This window comes from Prionailurus viverrinus, chromosome A2 (assembly GCF_022837055.1).
Source record: "Prionailurus viverrinus isolate Anna chromosome A2, UM_Priviv_1.0, whole genome shotgun sequence".
Lineage (NCBI taxonomy): Eukaryota > Metazoa > Chordata > Mammalia > Carnivora > Felidae > Prionailurus > Prionailurus viverrinus.
This window is the reverse complement of record NC_062562.1, coordinates 12756463-12776440: the sequence shown is the minus strand read 5'-3', so window position 1 is coordinate 12776440 and position 19978 is coordinate 12756463. Positions and strand designations below refer to the sequence as shown.

At 56.0% G+C, this 19978-nt stretch overlaps 1 protein-coding gene across 4 annotated transcripts; it reads left to right on the top strand.

The window, feature by feature from the left end:
* Nucleotides 1-737: 737 nt before the first annotated feature.
* Nucleotides 738-19855, top strand: IL12RB1 (interleukin 12 receptor subunit beta 1). Of its 4 annotated transcripts, none has more exons than XM_047850731.1 (16): nt 738-913; nt 1707-1769; nt 2614-2728; nt 3260-3429; nt 4845-4987; nt 8083-8116; nt 9011-9136; nt 9858-9940; nt 10800-11043; nt 13384-13545; nt 14248-14385; nt 14751-14906; nt 16421-16555; nt 17503-17605; nt 17897-17978; nt 18659-18968. In XM_047850731.1, exons 1-16 carry the CDS (start codon nt 844-846, stop codon nt 18821-18823), a joined length of 1989 nt encoding a protein of 662 aa, XP_047706687.1. In that variant the 5' UTR covers nt 738-843; the 3' UTR covers nt 18824-18968. The 4 variants fall into 4 exon arrangements, 3 of the variants coding, with proteins under 3 accessions (XP_047706687.1, XP_047706688.1, XP_047706686.1); XR_007150465.1 differs by having other exon boundaries at nt 740-913; nt 17810-17978; nt 18757-18821; XM_047850730.1 differs by having other exon boundaries at nt 741-913; nt 18757-19855.
* The last annotated feature ends 123 nt before the right edge of the window (nt 19856-19978 follow it).

The following is a 19978-nucleotide window of genomic DNA, read 5'->3' as shown; positions in this document are numbered from 1 at the left end:
TGCCCTGGACATTTTATTTTTTATTTATTTTTTATTTTTTATTTTGCTCTGGACATTTTATATACATGGAATCATACAACACGTGGGCTGCTGCGTCTGGCTGTTTTCACTCAGCACGATGTGTTTGAGATTCATCCGCTTTGTAGCATGAATCAGTGCTTCTCCATGGACATCCTGGGCCTCTTTTGACAGTGGGGAGAGAGACTCAGAAAATGAGACCCCCAGATGCCAAAGAAATAGACACGGAGGAGAGAAAACGCTTCGTCTGAAGGAAGCAAAGGGGCTCTTTAGGAGCCGGGACCCAGGGTGCCCTGAGACCAGAGTCTGGGAAACGGGGAGGTGGGCATTTGCTGCGGCGGGGGAGGGGGGAGGTGCGGGGGGAGGGGTAAGGTACAGCAAACACTTCAGAATGACTTGTTGGGAGAGTGAACTCAGACATCCAAGAACCCTGGGCTCCCATTTGGCACCCGAGTCTCAGAAGTTGGCTAGAGAGGGCCAGAGACCAGGGCAAGGGCACAGAGCTGCCCCCTCATGAGGCTGGTACCCGGTGTCCTGCTTGGGTCTTTCTAGGGTCGGAAGAGACCCTGAGATCTAAGGCCCTGGGTCAGACTGGCCCCACGGGTGGCTTTGTGGCTGGGATGAGGCCACCATCACCGAGCTGACTTCCTGGGTTTCTCTTTCAGTTTGACTTATGCCAGGAGGGGCCATGACACCTAACTTTTTTTTTTTTTTTTATCTTTTTAGCATTCTTTCTTGCTCAGCTTCAATGTGTTCCAGGGCGAGGACGGGGTGGCTGGGCCTCGCCAGCAACCCAGAAGCTCATCTGGGGCTGCAGGCCTCTGCATGGACTTCATGGGGCAGTTGTTGACCAGGCTGGTCCCCCTCCTTCTGCTCCTGCTTCCAGGGCAGGGCGGTGAGTGCTCCCCCCAGACAAGGTGGCTCTTTGCTGGGAGACGTGTGTGTGAAAGGCCGTGGATCTGGGTTTCTGGGGTGGGTTCTGCGTCTCTGGGCCTCAGTCTTTCCCTCTCTCAAATGGGAGATCGCTGATCATAGCTTCCGGGGTCCACCTTGGGCCTCCTCCCTCCGGTCTTGATTTTGTCTTCCGTGGAATGGGCCGAACCCCTGAATCTTTCCCACTTCCCAGAGTTCTGTGAGAAATACTAAGAAAGGGTAAAGAACAACTATGTATATAAGTGATATACAGGATAACTGATTATGTTTGAAGTACATGGTATATTCCTACCTTATATATACTCATAGACTCTCTCCGTCTTGTGGAATCAGATGGGAAGGAGCCCAGACCCCTGCAGATGGCTGGGTTTGACCTCTAATTCCGGTTCAGCTGCTGCTGCTGTGTGACCTCAGGCCACCCCTTTGCCTCTCTGTGCCTCAGTTTCCCTCTCTGGAAACAGCAGCGGCAGGGTTTCAGGGCCTTCAGGGGTGAGGCAGGGCTGGAGATCAGAGACGGGGAGGGGTCCAGGGGACCCTGGGAAGAGCAGCCTGAGAGGTTGACGCGTGGATGAACAAGCGGGTGGATGGATGGGCAGAAGACTGGACGTGTGGAGGGACGGCAGGGCGGGTGGGCGGATCCGTTTATGGGAACGTGGAGAGGTGGGCGGATGGTGACTTGGCGAGCCCCGGGCCTGAGCCCCTCTCCCATGCAGTTGAACTCTGGGAATGTCACGATCTCTTTGTTGCCTTTGCAGCCGAAGCCTGCGGCACGAGCGGGTGCTGTTTTCAGGACCCACCGTATCCGGATGCAGACTCAGGTCTGGAACAGTTCTGCGCTGTGGGGAGAGGGCATGCGGGGCTCTGACTGGCCCATCCCTGGGGGCCGGTCCCTCAGCTCTCTCCTGCCCAGCCAAAGTTTGAGGCCGGCCTCAGGTCTCGGGAGTGACCAGACGGCCTACTGTCCTATCCTCACCAAGCTCGGGCGTCCTGGATCAGTCGCTTGCCTCTCTGAGCCTCGTCTCCTCCCTCGCAGGGTCGCAGACTTGGCGTCTGTGTCTGTCCAGCGTGGGGGGGCTAAGCAGCCGTGAGACATTTTGGGGCTCCCCGGAGGCAGGCATTGCTGGAACGTGTGTGCTCGCGATGCACCCCAATGAGGGCCTGCCATTGAACAGGCTCTTCATCCGCTCTTTTGTGCGAGAAATAGTCACTGAGCACCCACTCTGTGCGGACACAGTTCTAGGCATGAAAGAACCGGCCGTGACCCCAACTGCCAAACACGTACATGGACGGCATCCTAGGATGTGCTATGAGAAACCAGAGGAGGTGGGGGATGAAGGAAGGGGCTGTTTCAGGTTGCCTGGTGGTCGAGGAGGTGACCCTGAAGGAGAAACTGGAATGCCAAGATCTGGGGGGAGAGCATTCTAGGCAGCTGGCCCCGCGTGTGCAAAGGCCCTGTGGTGGGAGTAAGCTTGGTGTGTTTGAGGACTGGTGAGGAGTCCACTGGTGTGGCCGGAGGGGGGTGAGCAGAGGAGAAAAGGGCACAGGGAGGGGGCTGGGAGCGGGTTCCTTAAATGTCACAAAGATTTACCCTGAGGGTGCGTCAGCAAGGAGGGGCCCCTCCCGATTCTTGGTCCATTCCCAAACCTCTGGTATCTCCTCTAGGCTCGGCTTCAGGCCCCAAGGACCTGACCTGCTACCGGATATTCAGCGCCGGTTATGAATGCTCCTGGCGGTACGAGGGCCCCGCGGCTGGGGTCAGCCACTTCCTGAGGTGCTGGTGAGGACCCTGCCCCAGTTCCCAGACCCTCATTCATCATCCCACCCTGGCTCCCGCTCTCAGATGTGTGACCTTGTCAGGCTCCTTTCGGGAGGCTCAGTTTCTCATGTGAGAAGAGAGGGCTGGGACTCTATGTTGTGGGGGGGGGGGGGGGGAGGTGGGGGGGGCATCCCTCTAGCCCCTCGTCCCCACCCTCTCACTCACTCGTCCATCCTCCCATCCATTCATTCCCATCTTCCTTCCTCCTGTGGCAGCCCATCTCGCGAGATTCCGGGACACACACACACACACACACACACACACACACACACAGACACACACACACGCACACGCACACGCACACGCACACACACACACACACACACACACCCAACCCCTTGGTTCCAGGCTGATCCCCAAGGAGTCCCCAGGCCGGGGAGGGGGAGCAAAGGGGGCAGAAGAAGATGCTGGGATGCGACTCACACCTTCTGCCGAGGCACCCTGGGGGTCCCGAGGACCCCCAGACTGAGCACCAGCACTCTCCCTCCCCAGCCTCAGGTCCGGGCGCTGTTGCTACTTTGCCGCGGGCTCGGCCACCAAGGTGCAGTTCTCCGACCAGGACGGCATATCTGTGCTGCAGGCCGTCACCCTCTGGGTCGAATCTCGAGCCGGGAACCGGACAGAGAAGTCACCCAAGGTCACCCTGATGCTTCATAGCTCAGGTCAGTACTCTGTTCTCCTCCTCCTCCTCCTCCCCGTGGCCCCTTCGTCACCCAGAGAAGCCTCCGGTCCCTGAGCCTGGACCTGGGGGGGATTCCGGCCAGCGGCTCGATAACGCCAGCTGTTTTCACATCACACGCTATCGTGAGACATGGCAGTTTTTTATGGTCCCCTCGCCAATCCCCAGCTGCCGGGCACTTAGGTGGCTTCTGGGTGAAAGCTGCTGGGACCCTGTTGGGTCTTCTATGTCTGTTTTCACGACTCAACCACATACACTTTGACATATCGTTGCTGAGTTCCCACCGTGTGCTACCGCTGAGTCACAGGGACACGAGCGAGGCCACCAAAGTCTGCAGCTCGGAGCTGGGATTGGGTGAGGTGAGAAGGGAGCCCGCCTGGGGCACAACATTTCCCAGGGGTGCCCCAAACCTCGCGAGTCGATATAAACACTGCGGTAATGCAATATTTTTAAAAAATCAAAATTCATGGGGAAAAAAATCCACGGTGAACAAAATACCGCGTTTTAAAATATGGGGTCGGTTTTAAAATACCGCGTTTTAAAATATGCTCAGTCGGTTAAGCGTCCGACTCTTGATTTTGGCTCAGGTCATGATCTCACAGTCCTGAGATGGAGTCCTACATCGGCTCCGCGCTGGGCTGCCTAAGATTCTCTCTCTCCCTCTCTCTGCCCCTCCCCTGCTCGTACTCTCTCTCTCAAAAACAAACAAACAAACAAACAAAACCCCTCTAAACTCATAAATTAATTGGTTAATTAAAGACAGGATCCGACCGTGTCTTTGTACACCCTTGCCTTTCTTGCTTCACTGTACTCGTGGCCCTGCCTCTCTCTGCCTTCGTGGAGCCCAGAATCAAGTGGGGGTGATGAACGAGGCATGATTATGACATACGAGGAGATACCGCTGGGAGGCCAAGGAGGCTTCCGGCTCAAGCTGAGCCCGGAAGGATAAAAAAAAAAAAAAAAAAAAGATCCAACAGGAATAAAGCGTAGAAAAGTGTGTTCCAGGTGGAGGACATGAGAGCGACAGCAAGTGCAAAGGCCCTGCGGTAGAATCAGGCATGGTGTGACCAAGATGCAGAAAGAATGATAGACGTCTCTCTTTGGGTCAGGGTCTAAAAAATTAGTAAGATTTCCCTAATCGTCCTCTAGAAAAATAGATTGTCAACGACCCTCCCCGTCAGCAACTTACAAAAGCGCCTGTCTCACTATAGCATTGCTCTAAGGGGTATTGATATTTCCCTCCCAGGCTTAGACGGAGCATGTAAGGGTTTCCCCGATTCACATACTGGGGGCTTAGTCAGTTACCCTGGGCTGGGTGGGACGGATGTTCTGAAATTTTCAGGACCAGTAACTCACGCATATGCTGGCCCCCTCCCCAAACCCCATCTCTGCTTCCAGTTAAATACGACCCACCGCTGCTGGGAGACATCAAGGTGTCTGGCTCCGCGGGGCGGCTGCTCATGAAGTGGGAGACCCCAGCCCGCCAGGATGGCGCCGAGGTCCAGTTCCGGCACCGGACAGCCGGCAGCCTTTGGAAGCTGGTGAGTTTATTCCCCGGGCGGGGGGGAGAACACAGGCCTCTCCCCGGGGCAGCTCCATCCCCCAAATCAGTTTCACCGTCTCTACACCCTTCCCCCCTCCTACCTGGCCTCCACTCTTGCCTTGTTTCTAGCCTCTGGGGTCTCCTTGACACTCAGCTCTCGTCGTGACCTCCCTCGCTCGCACACCTTCCATGGCTCCCTATTACCCTCAGGAGGGCATCCTTTCCTCGGCTGGCCCTAGGTACCCTCACCTGCCTCGTGCTTCCTCTGGTCCCCTCCTGAATGGCTGTTAGTCTCTGCTCATGCCCGGCATTTCCAGGCTCTGCCTTTACCCATGCAGTCTTCTCCATCTGTGTGCTTTCCTTTCTATCTGAGCACATGAGAATCCAGCCCACCTTCAGGGTCCAGCTCCAGGGCCGCCTCTCCAGGAAGCTGCCCTTCCGCTTCCACTCCTCCCTTCCCTCCTCCTCCTCCTCCTCCTCCTCCTCTTCCTCCTCTTCTTCTTCTTCTTCATCTTCTTCAATATAATTGACATATAACATTATATTGGTTTCAGGTGTTCAACATACTTATTTGATATTTATATACATATTGTGAGATGATCACACGAAGTTATAAACCTTTTTTCTTGTCCTAAGACCTTTGGAAGATCTACTCTCCCAGGAACTTTCAAATACACCACACCGTGTTATTAGTGTTATTATTTTTTAAATGTTTTAAATGTTTAAACATTTAAATTTAAATGTTTAAATTTTTGAGACAGAGAGTGCCAGCGGGGAGGGGCAGAGGGAGAGGGAGCCACAGATGCCCAAGCAGACTCCAGGTTCTGAGCTGGCAGCCCAGAGCCTGACACGGGGCTCGAACTCACGAACTCGGAGATCATGCCTTGAGCCGACGGCGGCGGACGGGTCACCGACTGAGCCACCCCGGCGCCCCCATCAGGCAGTATTATTAGCTACAGTCACCGAGCTGGACATGACATCCCCAGGCTTTTGACCACCTTCACCCGTGTCACGCACCGCCCACCCCTGCCTCTGGCAACCACCAATCAGTTCTCTGTATCCACACGTTTCCGGGTGGCTTTGCTCTAGATTCCACGTGGGCGAGAGATCCTTTTACACTTAGCATAATACACTCCCCCATTCATGTCGTCACAGACGGCAAGATTTCCTTCTTGTACGGCTGATAGTCCATTGTATATATACCACCTGATTTTGGTTTTTTTTTTTTTTTTTTTTTTCATTCATCCATCGTCGGACCCTTAGGTTGTTTCTCTGTATGACTTTTTTGGACCTTCCTTCATTCTTTGGCTACCCTCTGCCGCCCCTGCTGGTTCCCCCCATCCCGGGGCAGAGCCAGCTGGGCCTGCCAGAAATCTCAGCCCTTGCTTAGCGCCCAGGAAGTCTCTAGTCTGGGGGGCACCTGGATGGCTCCGTCGGTTAAGCGTCCCAACACTTTGATCTCAGCTCAGGTCACGATCTCACGGTTTGTGGGATCTCCGCTGACAGCATGGAGGCTGTTGGGGATTTTCTCTTCCCCTCTCTCTCTCTGTCCCTGCCCTGCTTGTGCTCTCTCCATCTCTCTCTCTCTTTCTCTCAAAATGAATAAACTTAAAAAAAAAAAAAGAAGAAGCAGCCCCTAGTTTGGGAGAGACAGAGGCCTCCAGCCTCTGAATTATGGCGTCTCCTCCTCCCTCAGACTGGGAGCATCTTGAGGTCTGGGAGCCGCCTCAGCGTCAGCCTCGCCGTCCCTCCCAATGTTGGGCCCCTCTGTCTCTGTTATGCCATCAGGTCAACGGAATCAGTCAGGGGCAGTGGTATGGGGCCTCTGATGGCGAAAGGCGTCTCTCTCTGTTTTATTTCCAGCCCCCTGAGCACCTTAGCAGAGGAGGGAACTGAAGCTTGGGATGTTGGGGGACTCTCAGCATCACACCAGGAAGTCTGGGCCAGGCTGTGTCCTAAAATCTGACTTTCCTGACCCCCAACACCATAGACATACAGGTTTTGCCACCTAAAGTAATTTTTGTTAAGATTTTTTCTTTTTTCCTTTTCTTTCTTTCTTTCTTTTTTTTTTTTTTTTTTGAGAGAGAGAGAGAGAGAGAGCGCAAGCAGGGGAGGGGCAGAGAGAGAGAGAGCAAGACACAGAGTCTGAAGGCAGGCTCTAAGCTCTGAGCTGTCAGCAGAGATCCCGATGCGGGGCTCGAACCCACGAACCTCGAGATCGTGAACTGAGCCGAAATTAAAAGAGTTGGACGCTTCACCAACTGAGCCACCCTGGCGCCCCTGCCTCCTGAAATCTTTTCAGTAAACTTGTAATTCTAGAAGAATCTTAGATTCTCCGTAAAGTTTCCAGGAAGCCGACAACTCCCGCAGAAACTCCACCCAGCTTCCCCGCATGTTAATATCTCACTTTCTTGAGTGTGTTTGTTTGCAACTGAGATGGCTGTTGGCATGTTGTTATGAATTAAATTGCAGAGGTCACTTGTTTTTCCGCGAATGTCCTCTTTTATTTCTGGTTATTTATTTATTTATTTATTTATTTTTACAAACATCCTCTTTCTGTTCCTGGCTCCGACCCAAGCTCCCACATTGCACGTAAAATCATTGTTTAATTAGAAATTTTTTTTTTAACGTTTATTTATTTTTGAGACCGAGAGAGACAGAGCAGGAACAGGGGAGGGGCAGAGAGAGAGGGAGACACAGAATCCGAAGCAGGTTCCAGGCTCCGAGCTGTCGGCACAGAGCCCGACGCGGGGCTCGAACTCACGGACCGTGAGATCATGACCTGAGCCGAAGTCGGACGCTTAACCGACCGAGCCACTCAGGTGCCCCTAAAATAATTGTTTACAATGAAAAGAGCTAGTATTTCTCAACACCGAAATGGTCACAGGTTCATTCATATGTGTGTGTGTGTGTGTGTGTGTATATGTATATATGTGTATATATATGTATATATTATATATATGTGTATGTGTATATGTATATGTATATATGTATGTGTATATGTATATATACGTATATATACATATATATGTGTATATGTATATATATGTATATATGTGTATATATATATGTATATATATGATCTTGTCCTAGGGCCACTGTGGACGTCAGGATGATGCTGGCTTCGGTGAGAATAATATAACAAGAGCTGCAGCAAGCTAGCGTTAATTGAGCACCCACTGGGTGCCAGGCCCAGTGCTAAATTCTCTGTGTGCTTCCTGGCCCACCCTGTAGTTCAGTATGGGATTATTCCCAGTTCACAGGTGAGGAAACAGCCTGGGGGGGCGAGAAGCCATTGATCAGGGGCACATCCCCATGGGTGGCCTTGCCGGGACTCTGACCTAGGGCAGGGGCAGAATGGGTGATCTTTTTTTTTAAATTTTTTATTTATTTAATTTTTTTTAACGTTCATTTATTTTTGAGACAGAGACAAAGCATGAACGGGGGAGGGTCAGAGAGAGGGAGACACAGAATCTGAAACAGGCTCCAGGCTCTGAGCTGTCAGCACAGAGCCAGACGCGGAGCTCGAACTCACGGACCGTGAGATCATGACCTGAGCCCAAGTCGGCCGCTTAACCGACTGAGCCACCCAGGCGCCCCAGAAGAATGGGTGATCTTGAAGCTCCAAGGGGACAGGCCCTGGCCTATTCCCACAGTGTCCCTAGGGCCCAGCATACAGCTGGCACTCAATAAGTGTATGACGACTGGGGCGCCCGGGTGGCTTAGTCGGTCAAGCATCTGACTCCAGCTCAGGTCATGATCTCGCGGTTTGTGGGTTCGAGCCCCGCGTCGGGCTCTGTGCTGACGGCTCGGAGCCTGGAACCTGCTTCCGATTCTGTGTCTCCCTCTCTCTCTGCCCCTCCCCCCACACTTGTGCTCTGTCTCTCCGTCTTAAAAAACAAACGTTAAAATATTAAAAAAAAAAAAAGTGTATGACAGCTAAGTGCCAAGTGCCAAGCCCCGGGGCACCCCCAGGTGTGGGACAGCCCTTCAGGTTGATGTCTGACCTGTTTCTTGCCAGAGTCATGCCTCTGCCCCCTGCAGATGGACGCAGCCCAGGAATTCCAGCTGCGGAGGCGGCGGCTCAGGCCGGGAGCCCCAGGAGATCCCTGGAGCAGTTGGAGCAGCCCCGTGTGTGTCCCGCCTGGTGAGAGCACCTAGAGTCACAGGAACCAGGGCAGGCATTAGAAATGCAGCAGTGGAGGGGCGCCTGGGTGGCTCCGTCGGTTGAGCGTCCGACTTCGGCTCAGGTCACGATCTCACGGTCCGTGAGTTCGAGCCCCACGTCGGGCTCTGTGCTGATGGCTCAGAGCCTGGAGCCTGCTTCGGATTCTGTGTCTCCCTCTCTCTCTCTGCCCCTGCTCATGCTCTGTCTCTCTCGCTCTCAAAAATAAATAAACATTAAAAAAAAAGAAGAAGAAGAATTCAGCAGTGGGCCTTGGAAATAAGGCGGCGGGTGTCAGTAAACAGGCGACGGGGTCCGAGAGGGAGGGAAGAATGAGGCCACTGGCAACATTTGCTCCTGGCCTTGTGATCTGGGGTCTCCTCCTGCCCAAGTGCATTATCTGCCGGAAAACAACTCCAAGAGTTATTTTCAGACTTTGGAAAAAAAAAAAAAAATGTGTGGTAAAAAGCCCATCATATATAAAATGTACCATTTTAGCCATTTCAAAGTGTAGTTTTCTAGCGTTAAGTATAGCCACGTCGTTGGAGACTAGATCTCCATGTTTTCAGATTTTGCAAACTAACATCCCATGGGAATCCTGTGTTTCAAGGCGGGGCGGGGGGTCCCCATCGGGGGTCTGTGGGTGGCGGCAGGCAAGGGAACGCCCCCAGCGTCACTGTCTTGCCCATTCCATTCATTGCAGAACGTCTCCCACAGCCCAGCTGGAGGTTCTCGGTGGGGGCACTCCGCCCAGACGGGAAGAGGCAGGTGACTCTGGATGGGCAGGTAATGGGCCGGCCCAGGGCTGTAGGGTGGCCTGGGATGGGCAGAAGGAGACAAGAAAGAGGCTGGAGTCAGGGCACGAGTAGGACATGGGGAAGAGCCGTGGAGGTGGCAAGGACCGTGGGTTTGACTCTGCAGGGTAATTGGGAGCAATGGAGAGTATGTGAGCAGAGGAGGGATATGGCGGGGTGCAGGTGTTCGTAGACTTCCCCCGGCTGCCAGGTGGGGGCCAGATTGTGAGGGGCTGGGGTGCAAGCCGGCAGGCCAGGGGTCGGCCATGTCAGTCTAGATGGGAGATAATAAACAACCCGTTAAGAACAGTCTAATTAACCCCCATTTTACAGGGAAGGAAACTGAGGCACAGAGGGAAACTCTCCTGGCCAAGTCAGGGTGCAAAACCACCAAATGTTGCGCCGCCTGGCTTCACCATAATTAACGCGGCCAGCTCCCTAACGGGCTGTCGCGGTAAAGGCTGCAGTAAAGCTCTTTCACTTCCTGGCTTTCCTCTCATTCGAATTCCTTTTCTTAGGAAAAATTTCCAGGCTTTTCCAAAGATGGGAAAAAAAAAAACCCACCAAAAAAACCCCCAGAAAACGAAAACATTTTTTTCCCTGGCTCTCTGTGAGTTTCGCCAAATTATTTCCTCCTCAGACCAACATGCACCGGACATGAATGGCTATTTTCCAGCCGCCCTGGCAGCACGGAGGGTTTCTTTTGGGGGGACAGGGGGCGGGGGCTGGTTGTGTTGTTTTGTTTTAATTTTTGGCACAGGCCCTGGCCCATGGATGAGTCTGCCCGGGGGCCGCACCCTGGGGATGATGACCGGGGTCAGGCCTCCGCAAGCCTCTCCCACTCCCCACAGCTGCCCCAGCTTGAGCTTCCAGAAGGCTGCCTCAGGTCCAAGTCTGGCGGGGAGGTGACCTACCGTGTCCACCTGCACATGCTGTCCTGCCCGTGTAAGCCCAAGGCCACAAAGACCTTGCAGCTGAGAAGGTTCATCAATATCTCCGGCGCCGCCTATGACCTGGCTGTCGTCTCCCAGAATCGCTTCGGCCCCGGCCCCAACCAGACGTGGCACATTCCTGCCCATGCCCACACCCACCCAGGTGTCTCCTCTGGCCGGGGAGGGCTGCGGGAGGGCCTCTGGGATCTGAGAACCTACTCTGAGCCTCCGCCAGGCAGGGGGGTCGGGGCGGGGAGCGGGGAGGCAGGTGAGGCACAAAGTGAAGGGGGTGTCGAATTTAGGAATGTGTCAAAATCAACTAATTAGGGCATGTCATGTTACAACGCAGTATTTAAAGCAAACGCGCAAACACCAAAACTCTAGCTGGCAAAGTACAGCCCAGACCAACCACCTGTTTTTGTAAATAAAGTTGTACGGGGACCAGGGTGAGATCAGGGTGTGGTGGGCGAGGCGGGCACAGGATTGATCCTACCTTCACTTAAAATCTTGATATCTGGGGCGCCTGGGTGGCTTAGTCACGAAGCATCTGACTTCGGCTCAGGTCATGATCTCGCGGGTTCGTGAGTTCGAGTTCCACAGCAGGGGAGCTCCAGCCCCGCTTCGGGGGAGCCCCGCTTCTCCCTGTGTCTTCCTGTCTCTCCCTCTGTCTCGCTTGCGCCCCCCCCCAGCATAAAATAAAAATCTTGATGTTTGTTCATTATGTATACATATACATAATTAAATATGTACATGTATTTATACGTATAACGAAACAAATCAAGATTTATATTTATGTATACGGGCACGTATGCGCACACACATATTTTATTGAGGTGAAATTCGCGTAGCAACACCAGCCACTTTAACAGGTGCGATTCAGTGGCATTTAGGACATTCGCAGGGATGCGCAACCATCACCTCTGTCCGGTTCCAGAACATTTCTATCACCCTCAAAGGGAGACCCCGTGCCCATCAGCCGTCACTCCCCACCCCCCTTCTCCCCAGCCCTTGGCAACCACTAACCCGCTTTCTGTCTCTATAGATTTCACGGAAACGGGGTCACACACCACGTGGCCTCTTGTATCTGGCTTCTTTCACCAGCCTGACGTTTTCCAAGTTCATCCACGTTTCCTTTTTATGACCGAGGAATATTCTATCGCGTGGCCGGGACCCCGGCGCATTGACCTGTTCATCCACGGATGAACACTTGGGCTGTTTCCACCTTTTGGCGATTGTAAATTGTGCCCATCACATACTTTTCCGTTCATGTTTTGACTTCTTTAGCTTTATTTATATTTTATTTTATTTTTAATGTTTTATTGACTTATTTTTAAGAGAGAGAGAGAGAAAGAGAGAGCACGAGTGGGGGAGGGGCAGAGAGAGAGGGAGACACAGAATCTGAAGCAGGTTCCAGGCTCTGAGCTGACAGCACAGAGCCCGATCCGGGGCTCGAACCCACGAACCGTGAGATCGTGACCCCAGCCGGACGCTTAAACGACTGAGCCACCCAGGTGCCCCTTGATTTTTTTTTTTTTTTTAAATATCGCATTTAAAACAACATTTACCTTGACGACTGAGTTCTTCAGTGCCTCACATTTTGTGCCCGATCGTTGCCTCACTCACACCCCGGTCCCGGCCCCACCGAGCCACCCGGCAACCCTGTGAGCACAGGGCTGTTACGACGATGCCCATTTCAGAGATGACATGACTGAGGCTCAGATGGGTGAAGCCACTGGCACAGCAGCGAGCCGGTCAGCTCCCGGCCTGGTTTGGGTCATGGCCCCGCTGTGTGACCTTGGGCCAGTGGCTCTCCCTCCCTGAGCCTCCGAGTCTGTGTTAGTGGGGTGATCACGGTCCCCGTTGGTAGCGAAGGGTATAGCAAAGCCCTCACACGGGCCCGGCGCATATAGTCGGCGCTCAATACGTGCTAGTTGTGGACCCCGGAATTAGAAGTCGTGCCCACCTCCCCAAGGCTGTTGCAGACGCCCTTGCGGTAGGGAGTGGGAGAGATGAGCCGGGAGCTGAGTGGATGTGTTCTTGTGCCCAGGCCAGGAGGCCCATCCGGCACCACACCCACCCGTCCCTGGGTGAGGCAGGAGGTGGGTGGCCAGACATCTGCTGGAACAAGAGATGCTCCCCGGGCTGGCGGGGCGGGAAGGGGAGGGGTGCGCATGCGTGTGTGTGTGTGTGTGTGTGTGTGTGTGCGCGCGCGCGCGCGCGCGCGCGCGCGCGCGTACAGGCGTCGCGGACGGTGGACGGTGGGCGTCTTAGCAGGGAACTCATGGTCGGACCTGGAGACGACCGAACTTATTCAAACAGCCCCTGGGCCCGGCCCCCAGCCCGGTGGCCCCCAGTGTGAGGAGACAGAGCCAGGCAGAGATACCCGCGGCCCCGAGGGGTTAGGGTTTGGCCAGAGGATGGCACGGGGCTACGGGAGCCTTGGACTGGCGGGAGAAGGGGGCACCTGTTCTCACGTGGCTCTCTCCGCTCCTTCCAAAACCAGGGGTTCTGAATATCAGCGCCGGCGCCAACGGGACCATCATGCGTTGGCCAGCCTGGGCCCCGGACATGACCTACTGCATCGAGTGGCAGCCCCGGGGCCAGGACAGGAGCCTGACCACCTGCACCCTGACTCCACCCCAGGATCGGGACCCTACTGGAATGGGTACCGTAATGCCCCGCCTCTGCCTCTGCCTTAGAGCCCCTGGTCGGGTCAGACCTCTATGGGCCGTGCGGGTGCGATGTGTGAGGCCCAGAGAGGCCTGGCTGCTTACCCGACGTCCCCCAGAGGTGGGAGCCAGGCTGAGACTTGGACCCTCCCCCCCATGCAGGTCGGGAGCTCCCTGCCAGGATCCTGGGGCATCAGGGCTTACTTAGCCCTGGGCAGATCGCGCCCCAGTAGGTAATGAGTCTCACATCCCAGGGTGCCTGTTAAACATTCACCCGTGCCAGAGAAGGTGCAGCTAGCAACATACTGGTGGCAAATTTAATGAGGCCTCCGGAGGAAAACGGGGAGGCCTCATGGCCCCCGCAACCTCGCGTCTTCCCTCCCGCTTCCTACCCTGGGCCTGGCCTCCGCCAGGAACCTCAGCCTCAGACTGGCCCGTGAGGAGTCCGCAGACTGGGGAGGCAGAGCTGGGGACAGGCCCACCAGGCCCTGTAGAGGAAGGGCTGGGCTGGGGCGGGGGGCGGGGACGGGCTGTGGGGGGATAAGGGAGGGATCCTGGAAGAGGGGACATTGGTGTGAGGGTTTTGAAGCATGAGCAGGAGCGCTCTCTGGGAGTTCCCGGCACGAGGCACAGCCAGCGCCGAGACGTGGAGGGAAATACAACCTGTTTACTGGCCTGGCCCGGGCCAATCCTTCCAGCAACCTACAGCTGGAGCAGGGCATCCGGGGCGCTGGAGCAGAAGATGTGTTACCGCATCACGATCTTCGCGTCCGCACACCCACAGAAGCCCACCTCGTGGTCCACGGTCTTGTCCACCTACCACTTCGGGGGCCACGGTGAGTAGCCCAGACCTACGGGGTGGTCCCTCCGGAGGGCTTGGCAGCGGCCTTGGGCGTGAGGAGGAGGGAAGGGACATTCAGGGGCACTTACTCCGGGCCAGGCCTTGGCCAGAAGCCAGACACGCAGACGGGGGTTCCTGTAGACGCCCCGAGCGGCCTCGCCCCATTTTATAGATTTAATAAAGTGAGGCGCAGAGAAGAGAAATGATGGCGCCTGGCCGGGGAGCCAGGACTCGAACCCGGGCCCGCCCGACTCTGCCGCCGAGGTCACCCGCGTGGGGCTCTGCGCGGGGCCAGGCTGGGCACGCGGGAAGGAAGGGTTCAGCCGGTACTCCTGGAACTGACCATGGCCGCGGTTGCAGCCCCGGGGGCCGGAAGCCCACAACACGTGCTGGTGAAAAGGCTCAGCCAGGACTCCGTGACGGTGGAGTGGGCACCCTCCGTGCTGAGCACTTGCCCTGGCGTCCTGAAGGAGTACGTCGTGCTCTGCCAGGAGAAGGATGGAGGCCAGATGTCCAGTACGTGAGGCAGCGCGGGTCTGGCTGCGGGGAGAAGGGGTCTGGGATTGAGGTCTGCCTGGCTGCAGGACCCCGAGCGCCTCGCTGCCCCTCTCTGGGCCTTGGTTTTCCCACCCATAACCCCAGGAGATGGGCTCCGAGTCTCGACGGCCCTTTCCGGGCCCCCAGGGGGCAGCAGCCTTGTGCCCACAACATACCTCGTGTGTGAGTGGCAGCCCCTCCTGTGAATCCCCAGCTGTCCCCATTTCACAGATGGGAACACTGAGGCCTGGAGCGGGATTCCCGCTCAAGGGTTAAGGCAGCCTGGACTTGGGCTCAGTCAGGTGCCCCTTCTCGCCCCTTAGGAGGGGAAGAAGTGAGAACACGCCGGGCCAGTCTCACTAGGGCCCCCCTCTCCCACGCGGGGAACACGGCCTTTCCGATACGGCCTCACACCCCCCACCTCCTGCAGCAATGGGCCGGGCCAGCGAGACCTGCCTCTTCGTGTCTTGCCTTCCCACCAAGCACCTAGCACTCACCGGTCAAGGCACAGATGCCCCGGGGGCAGTGGGGGGACACCCAGGTATCAAAGACACCTGCCATCAGCCTGGCCGCCCATCGCTTAGAGGGGGTAAATGAGGCTGAGTGGGGTTCGGTGGCTTATTCGGGGCGGCGTAGCTGGCAGCGGCCATTACCGAAAACCCATCTGCCAAAAGTCAGGTTGCTGAACATTAGCGCACGAACCACCCGTTGGCCACATTTACCCGTTCCCCCCAAATTCCGTTTGAAGAATATTCTATCTTCAATGTACACAAAGAATATCGACTGAGGCTTCTAGGAGTTTTTTTCTTCTTGATAACGGCCGACAGCGGTATTCTCATCGTGAGGATTTTTATGGAGGGCTTTATTTTATTTTTTTTAAGATTTTTATTTATTTTGAGAGAGAGAAAGAGAGAGAGAGCACAAGCTGGGGAGGGGCAGAGAGAGAGAGAGACAGAATCGGAAGCAGGCTCCAGGCTCTGAGCTGTCAGCACAGAGCCCGACGTGGGGCTCAGACTCACAGACCGTGAGATTCATGACCTTAGCCGAAGTCGGAGGCTCAAACGACTGAGCCCCCGGGGCGCCCCGAAAAAGTGTTTTTAAGGAGGAGAGGGAGGAAACCACGCGGGTATCCGGGGAAAGGGTGAACAAAGTAGAGGAGGGGCGGACTGTCCGTGCAAAGGCCCTGAGGTGTAACAGAACCTGGCGTCTCTGAAGAGCTTGGAGGAAAAGGCAGGTGGGTCTGGGCAGGGGACAGAGCAAGGAGCCTGCAGAGGTCAGGATTTGAGAAAAATAGCACCATTCGCTAGATATTTTGGTGACGAAGATTCCTCCAAATAAGCCCAGGTGCGTGGGTGCATTAAGAGTTTTCAGCAAAACGCCTTGAGTCCCCATTGCCACTCCTAGGGTGTCGCTGCCCAGCCAGGCCCCGGGCATCCCATCGCCCGATGGGAGTAAAGGCAGTCTAGGAACCCGCGCCTGCCTCCCTCCCACAGAGCTGTCTGTGAAGCCCACGGAGACCGAGGTCACCCTTGGTGGCCTTCGGGCTGGCACAGCCTACACCGTGCAGGTTCGAGCAGACACAGGGACGCTGCAGGGCGCCTGGAGCCAACCCCAGCCATTCAGCTTCGGTGAGTAGGAGGACAGGGCCCGGGGGCTTACCCAGCATGCACTGCCCCGGCCCAAGCCTCCCCCAGCCGCCCCGCCCTGGCCCTGCCCCTGCCCCCAGTGCATCACCCTCAGGAGGAAGTCCCACCTCACTCTGTTCCCACCTCTTCTTGCGGTTTTTCCCTTCCGGAACCTTCTCTCACACTCCTGTTGCCTTGCCTGTGCAGGCGGCTCTGCCCGGAATGTCTGTGCTTCCCGCTAACTCCTTTCCATCCTCCAAAACCCAGCTCATACGCTTCCTCCTCCAGGAAGCCTTCCACGCTTTCCTCTGGGTGCCCACCCCGCCCCCTGCCCCCCTAGTTGTTACTGCCCTTCCTTCCTGGCCTGACATCTTGGGAGTGGGTGAGGGAGAGTGTCTGTGTCCCAGGCTCTGTCCCACCACCCCCCCCCTCCAGCCTGGGGGCTCCAGGGGAGGTAGAGGGGGCAGGGGGCTATTTATTGAGTGAGTGAATGTGAATGAATGAGTGTCTCTCTTATCGCAAAGATAAGGAGGCGGGCTCCGTTGTCCTGGGGTGTGTGGCTGGAAGAGATTTGGCAATCAGATGATCCCTGTTCCTGCCATAGTCGCTGCCTGTTGTCCTTACGGTGAAATCTGGTCCCAAGAGAACCAGGCAGTCGGTCCTTGCGTGGGGTGGCAGGTCTGGGTCCAGGGGAGCAACCACATGGGCACAACCTGCGGGCACTTGGAGCCACGGTGTCCTGGGCGCGGCGGGCCAGGCCTTTGTCCCGCAGACACAGGGCAAGTGGGTTCCCCGGTCTCCGGCTTCACGTATGAGGAAACTGAGGCACAGAGGGACCCATGGCATGCCATGGTCAGCAGCGAGTTGATGGAGGGTCCAGCCCTCCCACCTCCCTTCCCAGTAAGAGGCAGGAGGTGTCCCTCCCCCAACCCGACCTCTCCCACTCCCAGAAGTCCAGGTTTCCCAGTTCGATTTGTCCGTACTCCTCGCGTCTCTGGGGAGCTTCCTGAGCATCCTTCTCCTGGGCGTCCTTGGGTACCTCGGCCTGAACAGGTAACTTACACCATCCCCCCCAAGATGGTCCGTAATGGCAATAGTAGGTATTGGTGCCCAGTTTACAGATGAGGAAACTGAGGCTCAGAGAGTCCAAAGTATCCAGCGGTGGGGGCTGAGCTGGGATTTGAAACAAAGTCTGTCAGATGCCCGCCTCCCCCCCCCCCACCACCCATCCACATCATTTCTCCCTTTATAACCTAGTGAAGATGAACAAAATAAGACAGAACAATGAAAAAGTAAGAACGGATAGAAACACTGCTCCTCCGACCAGCTCCCTTCCCTCCCCAGGGCTGCGCGGTATCTGTGCCCGCCCCTGCCCACACCCTGTGCCAGCACTGTGGTCGAGTTCCATAGCAGCCAGGGGAAGCAGGTAAGGGCACACCTTTTCTAATTTAAGGTCTTATTTATTGGGTCTATACTCTGGGCTGGGGTTCTACAGAGTAATGGCCATGCCTTCACTCATTTTATTCTCCCCTAACCACTGACACAGGGATTCCAAAAACCCGTCCTATTTCACACACTGACAAGCAGAGGCCCAGAGAGGAACCTCCTGTGGGTCATTTCCTAGCAGCAGAAACAACAGAAGAACCCAGTGGGGGTGGGGGTGGGGGGGGTGTAAGGGGAGGATTCCCTGGATGGTGGTCTTCAGGCATGGCTAGATCTAGGAATCCCGACACTGAACATCCATTTGTCTGGGCTGCTGTTCTGCCCGCAGTCTCCCCTCCCAGCCAGGCGCAGACTTTCCCCAGTGGAAGCAGGTGCCGTTTTCCCCATTCACTTCAGCCAAAGTCTCAGGGCTATCACTGATTGGCCCAGCTTGGGCCACATGCTCATGGAGTCAGGGGCTAGAGTGCTCTGATTGGCTGGGCCAGGTCACATGTCCATCACTCAAATTGGGGCGGGGACACTGCCCTGCCTGCCCAATCACATCAACAGTGAGAAGAGGAACAATTTCCCAAAGAGAAATGGGGGGCCGGGGAGGACTTCCCAAGGGGATGCCGAATGGGGGGGGGGTCACTGATTTAGAGCTGATCCTCGAATTGGTCTCAGGATTTTAGAGAATTAAGCCAGCAGGAGCACGATCCACTCCCCGTGTGGATAGGAAATAGGGCGCTGCCCACAGCCTCGGGCCCACCCTTCCTATCTAGGCTTGGCAGTGGACAAGCCCGGCAGACTTCCCAGAGGAGGTGTACCAAAAAGAGGCCCTGGTGGTGAACGTGTCCTGGGAAAAAGGTGAGGGAACGGACCTGGACACGCCCGGGCATCTCAAGGAGAAGACACAGCTGCTTCAGGGCACTCCTGAGCTGGCCTTGGACACGGAGCTGCCCTCGGAGGACAGGAGACAGGTGCGAGGACACCCTGAGGCTCAGACTCCGGAGCCGGGAAGGCAGGATGGTCTGGAGGGCAGCCCTGCCCAGGCGGCTGGACTCTCACTGCTCTTGGGAGACCTAATACAGACTCCCGTATTCAGTGGCCCTTCGCACACCGGCCTGGAGGCCTGAGGGACGGAGGGGAAAGTCGTCCTTCAGGCAGGAAGCCTGAAGACAGCCGGTTATTAAGCAAACGTTGCATACCCAGCTTATTCTGTCTAAACACTCCCGCGATGTCCTGAACCCCCACAACCACCTCGAGAGGTACATGGCTGTTCTATCTTACAGACACGGCCACTGAGGCTCAGAGAGGGCAAGTGGCTAGGCTGAAGCTACACAGCACTGGTGGGAGTCAAACCTGGGCCAGGTGACCCAGACCCCATTTCCACCCTCGAGGCTCTGATGCCACCACCCTCCCCGCCCCCGACTCTGTCTAGCAAGTCTTGCAACATGTCCTCTGGTGGGAACTCTAGAAAGCGCCAGAAAATGGAAGCTGCTACCCCCCCCCCCCCAAGACACCATGGGGGAAGGGATTCGGTGTTGAATAGGCTGGAGGGGGGAGGGGGGGGCTCATGCTGATCCTAGGACCCGAGGCTGGACGTCTTGTCCCAGGAGCACTTGATGGGGAGTCTGGGCACAGAGTTCCTGCGGGCGCTGCAGGGTGTCCAGGCTCTGAGGAGCTGGTGGTGGGGAAAACAAGGGGAGGTGGGGTGCTCTAATCATTCTGAAGGAAGTGATGGCCCCTCCTCAGCCTCAGTCTCCTCCCCTGTAGAATGGGGGTGAGGATAATACTGAACTCACAGAGCTGTGGGGTGGGGGAGGGGGCTTATGGCTGAATAAATGAGCCTTCCGTTTTAATAAATGAGACACAACTGGATGATCACTCCGAACTCTACCCGATCAGGACTGGGCAAGGGGAGGGACAGCCCGAGGGGGAGCGGGTCCCCTGAAATCAGGAGCCATGGTTCCTTCCCCCAGCTCCACCCCTCTTAGGGGTCGA